At 43.4% G+C, this 15,648-nt stretch overlaps 1 protein-coding gene across 2 annotated transcripts in view; it reads right to left on the bottom strand.

Moving 5' to 3' along the window:
- The window catches only part of FHL1 (four and a half LIM domains 1), a 49,828-nt gene that overhangs the window by 19,397 nt on the left and 14,783 nt on the right, over positions 1 to 15,648 (bottom strand). The window contains exon 1 of one of the 2 annotated variants that reach the window (XM_060249558.1): positions 2,362 to 2,475. The exons of the other annotated variant lie outside the window; for it this stretch is intronic. Coding sequence (XP_060105541.1) covers positions 2,362 to 2,383 — 22 coding nt within the window. The 5' untranslated portion in view covers positions 2,384 to 2,475. Of the gene's footprint in view, positions 1 to 2,361; positions 2,476 to 15,648 lie in introns of those variants that run through there. 2 annotated transcript variants of the gene reach the window in all.

Genomic DNA, 15,648 nt, shown 5'->3' on the forward strand with positions numbered 1-15,648 from the left:
CCAAAAAAACTCTGCAAGCAAAGATCATGTTGGAACAAGGGAGATATATCACACAAAACTGTGTTTCACCTTCAGCTCTTGGAGGAGATGGGGGAAATTAATGGATTAATCCAGGATTTATTAACAACACAAGTGCAATCCTGTGGACACAGCACCTGTGACATGTGTTAAATTATTATGTGGGCTCATGAGACATGATTTTAGGGTTGCCAAATTCCAGGTAGTACCTGGAGATCTGGAATTACAACTGATCTCCTGACTACAGAGATCAGGTCTCTTAGAGAAAATGGTTCATTTAGATGATAGAACCTATGGCATTACACCCTGCTGAGGGTTCCCAGGCTTTTAAAAACCAATGCCCGTTTGGGCTCAGAACACCGTTGCAGACTGGAGAGGGGAAGGGCTCTTGCCTCCTGCACAAGCAGTCTTCCAGCTTCTGGCAGGAATTGTTTCTCTGCCTTTGCTGCTCCACATGGAGAATTCTGTGCACATGGAGCAGCAAAAGCAGGGAAATAACTCCCCCACAGCACTGTGGCAGCATGGGAAAACAGCAGGGCGGGACAGGAGCCCTTCCTTCCCCTGTGGCAGCGTCCCAAGTATTTCTTTTTCAAAAGCCATTCCCCACAGGGAACTGTGGCTACAGGGAACACAAGGTGCATCCAGCAAACCCAAACCCCACTCTTGACACTCAAACATCTTGTCTGACCCTCAGCTGCACCAATATCTCAGGATCCATATCTGGAAATAAGAGACAGATGTTGTCTAGGTGTTAAAGCTGGGAAGGTTGGTTTCCAAATGAGGAATTCATTTGTTGCAGCAAAAACGACCATCAAATCGGCTTAGAGTATCCTGGATCATTTTCCTCCAGTGATCATTGAGCCCTCGCTCCTGGGTCACAAGCCCCTACAGAGCTGCCTTGGGGAACGACTTTATAAAAAGAGCTGTTGCTAGTGTGCCTACAAAGGGGCCACAACTCCTGAGCAGAGCACAAGGGGCCACAACACTGAGCAGAGCGGCAGCACAGCAAACACATAGTGAAGATAGTTCTTTAGCATGTGCAGGTTCAGTGGCTCTGGCTCCTCCTTTTTCTGTCACATGATTATGATGCATCTTACTGCCATGTGCTCACTGTTTAACAGGTCCCATGCTTCTACCTGTGATTAAAGGTTGATCCTGCAAAGGTTGAAGACTATTATTTTAAGGACTAACAGCATAACTCTAACACAAACTTTCATGAATCACAGCCCACTTTGGCAGATGCATGAAATGCTATCCTCTGTTGGCATATATACACACACAACTAATGTTTTTTTTAAATCATCAGTAGGAACAAAACTGATATCAAATGGCAGACAGACAGTCTGTAATCTATGCTAAACTGAAATGTACATGCAACAAGGATAACTTGCAAATCAAATTGCAATACCAACTGAAATGTTATAAACTGGGAAGTTATTGCTAATCTGGATTTCCGGGGGCCTTGGGGGAAGGGCTTCAGTAACCTGCATGGCTTAGCTGTAACAAAAGAAATCATGTAAAGATATGCAAAGGTACTTAATTTGCATAATTTATACAAAATTGCAGAATTTTTGTTTTCTTGGCACAGAATTTGGAATTTATTTTAGTTGGGTGCCCCGAAGTAACAGTATGGTGTTCTTATCCCACATGGGGATGCCCTTCTAGCAGCAACCCCACCACAATCATTAAAAGCTGCTTGTACTAAAGATGTCCATTTCATGCACACAGAGAAATGCCTTTCATTCATGCATGGGTGGCGGAGGGCTGGATTTTGGCCCTTGGATCCAAAGCAAATCTCTGCCTGCAAAAGAGTTTCCTGTCAGCAAAATGGGGCTTCCCCAAATTACCCCCAAAATGCTGCAGCCCCAAATTATCCCCAAAATGCTACTCCTGGGAATCAGGGGGCCTTGGAATAGCATGACAGGGGAATCAAAGGTCTGCATCAGGAAGGAGAAATTGCAAATATTGTGACCCCTTTTATCAGCAGAAATATATTGTAGGATCAGTCCCATTATGTGGGACAGTTATTGTTATGCATTGAACAAATAATTAATAAATAACAATCTTCCAAAAGTAATCTTCCAAAATAACAATCTTCAAGAGTAATCTCTGACTATGCATTTGTACTTTCAATCTAAGAACTATTACTCACAGACCCCTCTAACTGTTTGTCACTTGCTGGAAAGCGCTCAATGAGCTGTTAAAGATTCATTAAATAAAGAGCTTCTGGCATGACAAAATCCTATTGGGGGTGACAGGACAGCTGGAATTAATGCAGCAAAAAGGGGGGGGACTTTCTTGAGCACAGTTCATTAAACCTAAGTGTAATATTTTCAGTCTTACCTGCATGCCTGTGGTAAGCCATTCCTCAGAGACAGATCCACAACCAGCTCTACTTTAGACAACACAGTTCAGCTGATAATGTGTCCCACTTTGATCACTGGGCATATCGTTAAGGGAGACTATTAATATGGGGGAAGGGCTACCACCAGATGTCCACACCCCTTCTCCAGGACTCATGGCCTTGATCCCACTCAAAACATCTTACCATTTTAGGTGATCTCAGGAGAGAAGAATAGGACACTGTGAATCTGCCACCAGCAACATATAAATACCTGCCCAACTACTTCAGAATCCAAAACTGTCTGAAAGCTGGACAGTCCTTCTAGGAACCCGAGCCCTCCGGCTGGAGTCCATAATGGCCTTGGCCTGAATGATAAAGTGCAGTATCTGAAGGCTGATCTCCACTCTGCTTTATTCAAGAGAGGCAGTGTCATCCCTGCAGGTGGGACACTGCCATTTCACCACTTCTTTATCAGTTCTACCATGCTTTCTGTACACACACAAAAACATTTCAGAGTCCTTACCTCATTGACTTGTGAGGCAGGCCCTTAAATGTCCCTGGGAACACCTGAGAACATTGGGGGCAGGGGAGGGGATAAATTTCCTAACAAGGTTGGCTAGATTATGGAGTAAAAGTCTTCCTCCTTTTATTTGACCCATTTCAAGGTTAGTCACAAGACTGCAAAGTTTGGAGACATTTCATTGCAAAGAAAAGTCTCTTCAAGTACTTATAAAAGGACCCTTCCTTTCTTTACACGTTGCTGGCTTGTGGATTGCCCAAGGAGGAAATGGATGAGTCCTGTGGCTTTTGACCTTCAGGAATCTCTTTCAACATCTTATCTGCTGAGGAACGCCTACATGTTTGAGGAACGCCTACATGTTTGTCATGAAATCCCACAAAGCTGCCAATACTTAGTTAGACCATTGGTCTACCAATCTCAGTATCATCTAATATAACTGACAGTAGTTCTCCAGAGTCTGTCAAGGTATTCCTCATCACCTGACACTTCATCCTTTTTAACTGGAGGCATCAGCGACTGAATATGGTCCTCCTACACGAAAAGCAATGCTCTACCATCAAGTTCCATTCCAATCCTTGTGCATTGCAAAGGATTCTGGGGGACTATGATTTCCTTTTGCATGCAAATCAGGTCCCTGCTGTTAGGTTCACATAGCACAGATGGGTGTGTTCCAAATAACATCCATTTGTTAGCAAGAAGATACAGGCAATGGGACCAACTGATTTCAGAACAAGGAAGCTCATGCAGTCTACAATTCCAACAAACAGAAATAATGAGCAGGGGCTGCACACCATGAAACTAAACCACCACACAAAAATATCAGAGCAGAGAACAGACTGCTCTATGGTAATGTACGCAGTAAGTCTACCACAGGGATGTTTGAGGATGCAGGTTCAGTTTATATAGGGTGATGTTGAGCCTTATGATTACTGGATGGAGAGGATATACTCAACTGCTGCACATTTCAGAAAAAGATCTATAGTAAATGGTCAAGCTCTCTTTCACAAAAGCTTGTGTGCCAAAACTGGTCTTCTCACTGAGGAACCCATGTGAAATTTCCTCAGAGCAAAATGACTTTTCTCAATTAAGTTGCAAATTGAAATGTTTCAGCCATTAAATAGATGCTTTACATTTTGCCTTCTGATTTCATTTCAACCCACACTGTCCAGCCCACCTGTTAAGGGTCTCTTATCAAGCCCTGCTGTCTGCCCTGACCACCCTGGCTACCTACCGAGGGGAGGCAGGTGGCAGTCAGAGAGAGGGCTTTTGTGACACCTCATCTTGGATCTGCCCTCCTCACCTGGTGCTTTCCCTACTCGTCTTTAGGCACCAGTCAAAAAAGTTTTTTTAAGCAACATTTTTAATTGCGGTTTTTTATCTTTTTTAAAAGGAATTATTGTCCACTTCTAGCTTGAGAACTTTTTTATGACAACCATTTTGAACTGCTGAACATAACTGTATATTATTTTTATGCACTATCTTGTTTTCATTTTGTGGTACTTAATCTGCGGTTTCACAACCTCATTTTACTGTTTTACTTGCAAACTGCCTTGAGCAGGTTTGCAAGCAGGAAGAAGCAACATATGCCCCTTCTGCTTATGTAAACAAATAACCACACAATTGCTGTTCCACAAGCGTAACCTCTTTATCTTCCACCTTTTTCATATCATCCCTCCTCTGAAAAGCTCAGGCTTTTAAAGGTTGGAGCACTAGCCTAAGTCCCTTCTTGACCTAAACAATCTTGCCATAAAAAGGAAAGAAAGCTATGAGCAGATTGTAGTCTTCTCACATTTCTTTCCATCACTCAGCTTCAGAGAAGCAGCAGCTTAAAAAGGGCCCGGACAGGGATGGCCTATTAGTCACTCTCACCAAACTGAGAAGTTGAAAAGAGGTAAACAGAGAGAGCAAGGAAGGCACCACGTCTATGCTTTGGGGTCATGTTTCTCATTAAATCTACATCTAAATTCCTTCCCCAGGTGGCAGCCCTATTAAATGGCCAATGTGTATGCAGTAGGGGTGCCAACTCTGGGTTGGAAAATGCTTGGTAATTTGGGGACAGTGGCTAAGGAGGGCAGAGTTTGGGAAGGGGAGTGAGCTCAATGAGGATATTCTAAACAGTCCACTCTCCAAAGCAGCCATTCTCACCAGGGGAGCTGATCTCTGTTGTCTGGAGATCAGTTGTAATTCTGGGCGATCTCCAGGTTCCATCCCAGTATGAAGATACATTGATGATAAAGAGCTAATTCAGCAATATACAGAAATGAACACCATCCTCAGATTTCTTTGTAAATGCATGTGAAGGACATGGAGATCTCATGCGAGGTGGCCAAATCAGAACTGTAGCACAGCCTAGAATTTGTATATTTTAAGGTAAAATGCATTCTAAAATTGGAAAAGGTGGGTCAACCACATATATACTGCACTTTCTGTAGCATTCATTTTGTGGCCGAGAATGTGGCTCCAAAGTAGCTGAAATAAATAACCAATGACATTCTTTCCACCTTGGGTTTTATGGGGCATGAGGTTTTTTGACAAGGCTTGGAGAGTACAATGGCCGCTGTATGAATAGTGTTTATCATGGGTGGTGTTCATATATGTTAATTCTGGTTTGTGTGCTTGGAGCCAGGATTATAATTATCCTAAACCTGTTAATTTTTTTTTTGGGGGGGGGGGGAGGGAATCACTGACATTAAATCCAATGGGAAATTGGTAAATGTCACACAAACAGTTGTTGGTTGATGATTTTATTCATTAATATCATCCCCATATTTGCCCTAAAGTACCTTACATTCAGCCAATCACCATCTGCTAGTTGTCCCCAGCCTGAGGGATGTCTGCCTCACCTCAACTAAAGCCGGGGCCTTTTCTGCTCTGGCTCCAGTCTGGTAGAACATACTCTTGTTAGAGATCAGGGCCCTACCTGACCTACTACCTTTCCATAGGGCTTGTAAGCTGTTCCACCAGGCCTTCGAGTGAGGCAGCAGGTGTCCAAAGTACATCGAGTCTGGCCTCCCTTGCCGCAGTATTCCATCTTCCATTGGGCCTATTGATGTATCATCAGTTCCATTTTCTCTCTGTATTGTGATTTGACTAATTTGTCATCCACCTTGGAATTGTTTTAATTCTTAAACTTGTTTGTTTACTTGATTATTGTCCTGCATTGTAAATTGTTTAACTTGTACCTGCCCTGAATCTGCTTGCAGGATAGGGCAGAATAGAAATTAACAATAATAAATAAATATATCCATGAAGAATAGCAGACCCATCCAACGTTCCCTCTAAGCTGCAGTCTTGTGAGCAAAAATTCTACTTTGTGAGCTGCTGGCATTAAAGTTGTGAGCTACTGCATAAATTAGTGTGCTCTGGGGCCATCCTTCTTGAACTAAGACAAAAATGTGTGAGCTAGCTCACACTAACTCAGCTTAGAGGGAACACTGGGGCCATCTATTATTTGCTACAGAACGTGAGCCAAAGCACCAACCTGTGTGCTAAGCTTTCAGAGTCAAAGCTACCTGGGCAGATGACTGGGGGAGTAATCCTAGGCAGGTCTACTCAGTAGTGAGTCTCCCTTTATTAAAAGCAGCTTAGTCCCAGCTTTGTAGCCTGAGTTTAGCTGCTGACAATTCACAGAGAAGATGGACTCAAGAGAAGCTTAGATAAAACAACAAGGGAGAAACCCCCAACCCCCAAATACATTGGAATTGCTTTCACTCTTAGCATTTCCCCTCGGGTGTCCTTTTTCCACATCTGTTCACTTTATTGCATGAGGAAGCATTCCAGCATTGGCCCAAATCAAAAGAAGCTCCAAATAGAAGGAAAAGGCTAGGACAAGGAAAGGACAACGCTTGGGGAGGGGGAAATGGCAAGCTGCTGTTGATTTACTGCCCTCGTTTGTCATCTCTCCACTGAAATCTCTTTGCCAACTGCCTGTCAGCACCTACTGAGTTTCAACAACAGGTGGAATCAGCAAAAGCCAAGGAGAAAGAGCACTGAAGCAGGTTGCAGTGGTCACAGAGCAGAGCAGATGGCATGGATGTAAGGGAATCTAGAATCTCTGTGTTGGTCAGTGGGGTCATATGCCAATTTACAGAACAGGAGACAGCAGTGAACAATGATGTCCAAACCTTCAGCTTTCCAAATTCCCACTCCACAATGAAATTGGGCCTATCCTATTCTACCTTCCCAATTTACTGAGAAGCTCAAGTTTCTTGCACAAAAACGATGACTGAAATTTGGTAAGTAGTAGTTCCCTAGAAGCAAATTTTTCATAAAGTCTAACAGCTTGAATAAATCTATTGGGTTGCATGCTGCAAAAGAGCATATGGAAGCCACTAGTAGAATAAGGAAAAGGAGGCCATTTCACTGGACTTACCCTCATCCTTCTACCTGCAGCCTTTGGACATATTATTCAGAAGAGTTCCTGAAACCATGGAGAGGATTTTTGGAACAAGAAGCAGTTTGCTGGGGCAAGAAAGATGGAAGAAGACCCATTCTACCTATACTTTCATAAGCTTTTTAACAGCATCCAGCCAATTGTCTTTGGTATTAATACTTACTTACTGTACACACACACACGCACACCTTTTCTACCACTGCATTCAAGATAGTTTACAGTTCGCAATTACTGTCTGCAATATAATGTGAACAAGACAAAAGGAAACTGGAAGAATAATGAAGGAACACCATGTAACATCGAATCAGTATGACTTATTAACAAGGAAAGAAATCAAAAACAGTATTAACCTGAATTATTCAGAGAATAAAAGATAAGCTACAGAGGTTTATATATTTAGTTTTCAAATATATACTCATAAGGCTGGAAGCAATTAGATAATTAAATCCTGTTATTCTGAATGGTAACTAAAGACAGGGAATTCTAAAATGTCTCACTCCAATTCTAAAGTCCAGTCTGGTCTACTGGACATCTCAGTTTATGGGTCCTACAGTGCACAAATCAGCAACAGCTGGTACCTTTCAAAATAAAGCCCCCTGTATGGGTATCAAAGTTCTGAACAGTGGTCTCCATCCTGACAATGCCTTCCCTCCAAGACTCCCTTCACATCATAGCCCCAAGTGATTGGACATGAGGCATATTTTGGGGGTACCTGGGCAATTGTCACAACATATGTCTGTCACTCTTTACAAAGGCAAACAAAGCTTTTCAAAAGCCCTGATAGACGTGGCTCTCTTTGGAGGATTAAGTGCAAAGGTTACCCTGTGAATATTCCGGATGGGTCTAACATGTCTGATGTGAAACCTGAGCCAACCTATGTTCTAAAATAAGTTGCCAGGCTTTGATCCACCTAGAAGGACATGCAAATATTTCATTCCAGCCTGAAGAAGCACCCTAATCCCTTTGTCAGGCAGCCAGCCTTTTCGTTTCCACGGGGCTTGGATGGGGAATCAGCGCACGTAGCAGTCCACAGCCGAAGCAGAGGTTAGTCCTGCCAGATTTGGAGCTGTCAGAATAGAGTACTGGTTCTCCACAACATAATGCTTTTAGCACCAGTTTAGTGGGAAAGCAGCTAATACACAAAAATCAAAATGATATTGAAATAAAATAATGAAAATAAAATAATGCCTACACTTTTTAGGTCACCAAAACTCTATGGCTCTAAAATAAAATGCTGCTAAGCCTAAATAGCTCAGTAATGAATTCAAGCAAGCAGGCTTTGTAAGCAACAGATGTCTAGATCCAAATTTAATACAAGCACAAAAACCAAAATCTACAGGATTAATTACTAAAACTAGGACTAGGAGTAGTTTCAGGTGGGTAACTGTGCTAATAGTTAGAGCCCCATGGTGCAGAGTGGTAAAGCTGCAGTATTGCAGTTGGAGCCCTCTGTTCACGACCTGAGTTCGATCCCAGCGGAAGCTGGTTCAGGTAGCCAGCTTCAGGTTGACTCAGCCTTCCATCCTTCCGAGGTCGGTAAAATGAGTACCCAGCTTGCTGGGGGGAAAGTGTAGATGACTGGGGAAGGCAATGGCAAATCACCCTGTAAAAAGTCTGCTGTGAAAATGTTGTGAAAGCAACATCACCCCAGAGTCAAAAATGACTGGTGCTTGCACAGGGGACTACCTTTACCTTTAAAAAAAAAAACAGTGTTAATATGTGATAGAACAACATTTAAGCCTAATAATACTTTAAAGGCCAGTAAAAATTTTCAGGGTATAAATCTGCATACATTAAAACATATTGGACAAACCAAGTTTTGTTAGCCCACAAAAGCTTGTGGTTGCCAACCTCCAGGTGGGGCCTGGAAATCTCCCCAAATTATAAAGGACCTTCAGACTACAGCAATTCATTCCCTTGTGGAGGAAATGGCTGTTTTGAAGGGTGGACTTTATGGCATTATACCCTGCTGAGCTCCTTCTCTTCCCCAAACCCCACCCTCTCCAGGCTTCACTCTCAAAATTTCCAGGAACTTCCCAACCCAGGATTGACAACCCTATATAAAATTTTATACCCTGGAACAATTTTATTGTTTTGTAAGGTGCTAAAAAGACAGTCCCCTGTGCAAGCACCAGTCGTCTCCAACCCTGGGGTGATGTCACATCACATGACTTTTTACGGGGTGGTTTGCCATTGCCTTCCCCAGTCATCTACAGTTTACCCCCAGCAAGCTGAGTACTCATTTTACCAACCTTGGAAGGATGGAAGGCTGAGTCAACCTTGAGCTGCCTACCTGAACCCAACTTCTGCCGGGATCGAACTCAGGTCGTGAGCAGAGTTTGGACTGCAATACTGCAGCTTACCACTCTGCACCACGAGGTTCTTTGTAAAGTCCTACTGGACTGAAATTTTGCAGGACTAGGAGTAGAAATGTCATGAAAAGTGCATAACAGTGCAACCCTATGCTGGTCTGCTCAGAATCTTACTGAACTCTATTCCATGGGCTTGCTCCTAGGAAAGCCTTCTTAGAATTGCACAGCAAATCTCTTTAGGGCAGATTTCCAAATGTCACTATGTGCATGCTTCCAAATCCATGAGGATGAAATCCGCTAAGGGATTTCAACAGAACCTAAAAGATGATTTTGTGCAATTGCTTCTTCTATTACTTGTGCAAACACGCCTTCTAATGCTGAACAAAAATTGTCTCTTGCCAAACTTGCTTAGTAAAATAGGTCCCATGCCAAGATAAAAGTTTCTGTGGGGGGGGGGGGGAGTGTCAGAAAAAGACTGGTTTGTAAAAAAAAATGTAAAGGATAAAATAGACTTTACAAAGACTGAGCAGGCTTGTTGAGGAGGGCAGCTGAATATCAATTAAAGGGGAGGTGTTAAAGGGAGGAGGAAATTGATCTGCTTGAGCCCCTAGCAATTTATAGCACATTCCCAACCCCATTTCCTCAATGCTCCCCACAGTAAGTGGAGGACAGGAAAAATATCCTCTTCCTGTATTGTCTCATATTCAGGACTCCTTGTTCATGCTCTGAACCTCAGTCAGGGCAACTGTGCATGACACTAGACTGCTGCAGTTCAGTGCTAGATACAGTTCACTCTCTCCAGTTGGCATGTTCTGCAGGAGAATAGACTCTGTAGCCAGGAGATCTGTTTCAATTCCAGGAGAACTCTGGGCCCCAGCTGAAGGCTGATAATGCTGGAAGCAGGTGAGTATATTCTCATCTCATGCCGAATTTTAGCAATATTGGAAGCAGGGGATTTTTCTTACTCATTCCCCCCTCACACCTCCTCATGTACCCCCAGTTTGTTAGCACACATTATAGAAGCAGACTATAGAGTACCAGGATCCTCAGATCCAGAAAGGCTTGTTTTAAATCCTCCCTCCTGGGAAATATATAGAAGTGTCCCTCATATACACATTTCACATTGCAGAGAATCTGCATACTTCTGAAATAAATCACATTTTATTTTTACACAGATCCTTTGGCTAGTTTCCTGCATGGACAGAAGTGAAAGGCTGGGCTGCATGCCAGAAGTAAAGACCTTTCCAAAGATCTCCATGCCCACTTTGCCTGTCATTTTGCCCAGTGATAAACGTGCACTCCAACTCCAGTGTGCCAATGGACAGACTCTCTACAACTCTTCCCTTTTATGGTACTTTAGACATGTTCAGGGAGGGGAGTCTCTTTCTGGATCCCTAAATGTATTAATTGCAGACAAAATCTCTAGTTATGCCAATAGAGGTTGTGATTAAGATGATGATGATGACAATGACAAAATCTCTAAGTAGCAGAGAAAACATATATACCTATTATCTAAGAAAATCAATTAATAAGCATCCATGGAATTTTGGAGAACATGTTAGGACCATTAAGATTAGGAAACTCTCCCTCACTTTCCTCTCCAGATCTTTCTCCATGATTGGTTCTCAGAAATTTACCTTTATTGTCGTCAGGTCCTCCACTAGTGTTAGCATCGTCATTGTTACTTGCCATATGGGTAGGGCAACCTGAACTCTCCAGCCCTAAAGCTCTCCCTGAGATGTTCTCATTGGCAGATAATACCTCTGCTCAGAAACAAAGCACCTAGGAAGCACTGGTGGTTTCCTAGCAACCATTGTCTATATTCCATACAGAAAACAGGCATCAGGGAGCAATATGAATGGCAACAGAGGAAGCAAATGGATTTTTCTTGATGAATGGAGGACTTATCGGCAGGATACCTGGGAGGCTCAAAACGCAGTATCATAAGTTAGAACAGTGATACTCACTCAGAGGCTCAGGATCCACATGTGGGTCTTCTGAGCGCTATTCTGCAGTGTGGAACCTGACCCATGTTTCAGGGGAGTGGGCAAGGCCTTTGCCTAGTGGGCTTGTGGTTGGCAGGTGGTTCCCACCTTGAAACAGCCACCACCAGAATGATAGGTAGGATGCAAGCTTCCCTGAGGTACAGGCCTCATGTCATGAAATAGAAGTAAATGTGTTTCTTTTAGTTGATGGTAACTGCAAATGTGGTTCTCTATGAGCCATGGAGTGATTACCACTGAGAGCATTCGACTCATGGAACTTTGCTCTACTGTTTGTATCTGCTGAAGTATACTGTTTATAGAGAGAAAGATCTGAAATATCTGGAGGGGAGGAGACAGGAGTGATCCTTTCTCTAAATCTAATCCCAGGTCACTCCAATTTGGTAAAGTTTCAGCATCATCTGAAAAAAAACCTGAGATTACCAGAAATGACAGCACAACAACTTGTCATCTATGAACTACGTCAACAGCAAGGGGACTTTTGTGATACAGAGGGGCTGCAGCAGCTGTCTACCAAAATCTTGGTTCCCATTGTAAGGCAGGTTCTCAGTTCATCTCTCTGTTGCTGGATAAAGAGCAAGTGTACACTGAGTGCACGTCCAAATGTACATCATGGGCTGCTTCCACATGGTAACAATTCCTTGCTGTGCACTCAATGCTACTGGGAATGCAAAGGAATTTGCACTGGCCATGGAGTGTCCACACAAGAGGGAATTCTCTGTTCTTTCCTGGAATCCCCTCATGCCCAATATCCCATCACTATGCTGTTGGCAGGCATTTTCCCGGCTTTTGTTTCTTTAGTGGTTGTAGTAGTATATATATATCATTTTTTGTAGAAAAAGCCCAGCAGGAACTCATTAGTATATTAAGCCACACCCCCAACATCACCATTGCTTCGCACAGGGCTTTTTTTGTAGAAAAAATCCAGCATTAACTCATTTGCATATTAGGCCACACCCCTGACATCACCATTGTTTCACACCGGTTTTTTTAAAGAGAAGGCCCAGCAGGAACTCATTTGCATATTAGGTCACACCCCCTGATGTCAAGCCAGCTGGAACTATGTTCCTGTGCGTTCCGGCTCAAAAAAAACCCTGATTATAACTAGTGGGGTGCGGCCACACCTCATATTAAAAGCATGTGTGTAGCGCTCAAATATGAACAGCTGAATATTGATTCGATGCAGGGCCATTGAAACAAGCATCCAAGAATGCGACTCATTCTGTTGTTGAGCGTTCAGACATCCAATACTATCACGCTCTTTTCTTGGAGCATGCGTGATCAGGTGGTGATTTCTGGGGGGGGGGAGTTTCCAGAAATCCTCCACATTGAAAAAAAGAGATTTTTTTTTCCTGTTCTAAATAGTGGGATAAGGTCCCCCCCCCCCCCCCCCCGATCCTGTGTTGATTGGAGAAGCAGAAGCGTCACCACAGATTCCCGGATGATCTGGCAATGCGCATGTCTGCTGGGGCTGTTTTTTTTTTTTAAAAAAGGTGAGAGGCAGTATCGCGCGTGAGCTGTCCAAACAGGAAAAAGCCGATCTTGTGTAGCTTTTTTGAAAAAGGACTGGACTTTATGTGCTGTCAAATTAATGCGCCATTGAGGCGTAGCAAGCCGGGATGACCCTGGATGACGCTCGATTGCCAGATGTGGATGTCTGAATGAACACATTTAATCCGTCGGCGAGACGGAGCTGTATCACCACTAATGGTATGTCTGGCTGCACCCGTGATATAGCAACTACTGGCTTTTAAAAAGACAATAGAAAGCCCAGTGTTGGCAGTGTGGGAAATGGCAGGTGCAAAGAGATACGAAAGGAAATGGTGCCAATGTGGGTGGGGAAGTTCAGTAATCTGCTCCCCCACACACACATACACAGTGGAAAAATTTGCTTTGACTGTGATTTTTCCAGAAAGATCGAAACAAAGCACACATAGATAATATCAGAACAAACCAAGGGGAACCACAGAAGGAGACTCAATGGATGGAGAACAAATGTGGATGCTATAGTTGGAGAGGCAGGGCAGAGCAAACACCCATGTGGAAAGAGACCAATCTATAAGCTAGGAGCCAGGAAGGAATCATGGGATGGAGGATCCATTTGGAAATCCAGCCACCCCCTAAACATTCTCAACATTTGTTGAGCAGGTTGCCCTCCCCCAGTACCAGCTTTCCCCCTTCCTTTAACTAACCATCAATGAACATTTTGCATTCCTGGAACATGTTTTTCCTCAAGTCTGCACTTAATAATAGCTTTGTTCAAACCCAGTCAGATACTCAACCATGGTTTGAGAAAAACAACTGTTTTCAGATGTTTTCAGCCTGCATGCTGGGGTCAGTGATGGGTTACATCAACTTCAATTTGGCACTGACTGGAGTAAATTCACAAAGGACACATTTTTTATTGCAGCCCAGCCAAGCATATTTTTCAAACTGCTTGTCCCTCTAACCACTCTGAAATTGTCCAAGAGGTTGCTCAGTAAAGGGTCTTAATGGACCCTGGCAGGCCAGGAGCCTTTCCCTCTGTATTTATGTACTCTGTTGTTCCTCTGTCCTTCCTCCAAGGACCTCAAGAGAGTGCACACGATTCCCCACTCATCCTCTCTGCCTTCACAATAACTCAGTAAAATAATTTAGGTGCCGAGCCATTGCGGCCATTAGGGCTGCCAGGTCCAATTCAAGAAATATCTGGGGAAATTTGGGGGGGGGGGGAGCCAGGAGGCTTTGGGGGTTGAGCCAGGGGGCTTTGGGGGTGGAGCCAGGAGGCTTTGGGGATGGAGCCAGGAGCAAGGTTGTGACAAGCATAATTGAACTCCAAAGGGAGTTCTGGCCATCACATTTAAAGGGACTGCACACCTTTTAAATGCCTTCCCTCCATTGAAAGTAATGAAGGATAGGGGCACCTTCTTTTGGGGCTCCTAGAATTGGACCCCCTGGTCCAATCTTTTTGAAACTTGGAAGGTGTTTTGAGGAGAGGCACTGGATGCTATTCTGAACATTTGGTGCCTCTACCTTTAAAAAAAACAGCTTTCCCAGAGCCCCAGATACCTGCAGATCAATTCTCCATTATGAGAATCGGTCTCCATAGGGAATAATGGAGTGTGCAGCAAGCATTTCCCTCCCCACCCCGGGGGATCCTCTGCCCCTGCCTGAGGATTGGCCATCCAATGTCATTGAACTTCATAGCTAAGAAGGAGTTTTGAACCCAGGTCTCTCAGGCTTGATAACCAATATGCCACACTGCCTCTCTCAGAAGCTCTCCCAAAGTACCACATCTTTTCATATTTCCTGCTAACTACTGTTAAAAAAACCCTGGAAAACTTCAAAAAGTGAGAAACTTGATAGCAACTGGCTTTATTTTCGCCTCCACTGAGCAGCCACAGTGAGCATTTCCTATTAATCCATGGTGATACCTCCGGTCTATAAGAATGTTAACTCAGGCTTTAGTATATGAAACTTACCTTGAGTCAGACACAGACAACAAAATATTATGAGTGGGGCAGGATCGATTGATTACAAGTTTAGAGAGCCAGCTGTAGAGAATACAAAAATCAAACGTTCAGAGTCTTCACAAGATTACATGCAATCTACTTGAATAATCAGATTACCCTTTCATTCAGAGTGGAAATAGCAATGGTTCATTGGTATAGTTATGAGAATAAACCTTCAAATTCCATTTGAAGTTTGCCATGAAAAATTCTATGGATTAATTTCTCACTTCTTAACAAATGCTGGCAACTCCATGAGGAGTGGCAACCAAGAATCGTATGGGTCTTTAAAGTCAAATTACATTAGTAGGGTTTGAACTAGGGGTGACCAAACTGTGGCTCTGGAGCCACATGTGGCTTTTTCACACATATTTCTCTCTTTAAATCACTTCTTCAAGGCAAGCCAAGCCAGCAGCTTGGAGAATGCATTTAAAGTTAAAGTTTTCTTTCTACCTCTACTTCCCAGTGTTCCCTCTAAACTGAGTTAGTGCGAGCTAGCTCACAGGTTTTTAGCCTCCGGCTCACACATTTTTGTCTTAGCTCAGGAAAAATGGAACCAGAGCAAACTAA

The sequence above is a fragment of the Heteronotia binoei genome, chromosome 11 (assembly GCF_032191835.1).
Source record: "Heteronotia binoei isolate CCM8104 ecotype False Entrance Well chromosome 11, APGP_CSIRO_Hbin_v1, whole genome shotgun sequence".
NCBI classification, from domain to species: Eukaryota; Metazoa; Chordata; class Lepidosauria; order Squamata; family Gekkonidae; genus Heteronotia; species Heteronotia binoei.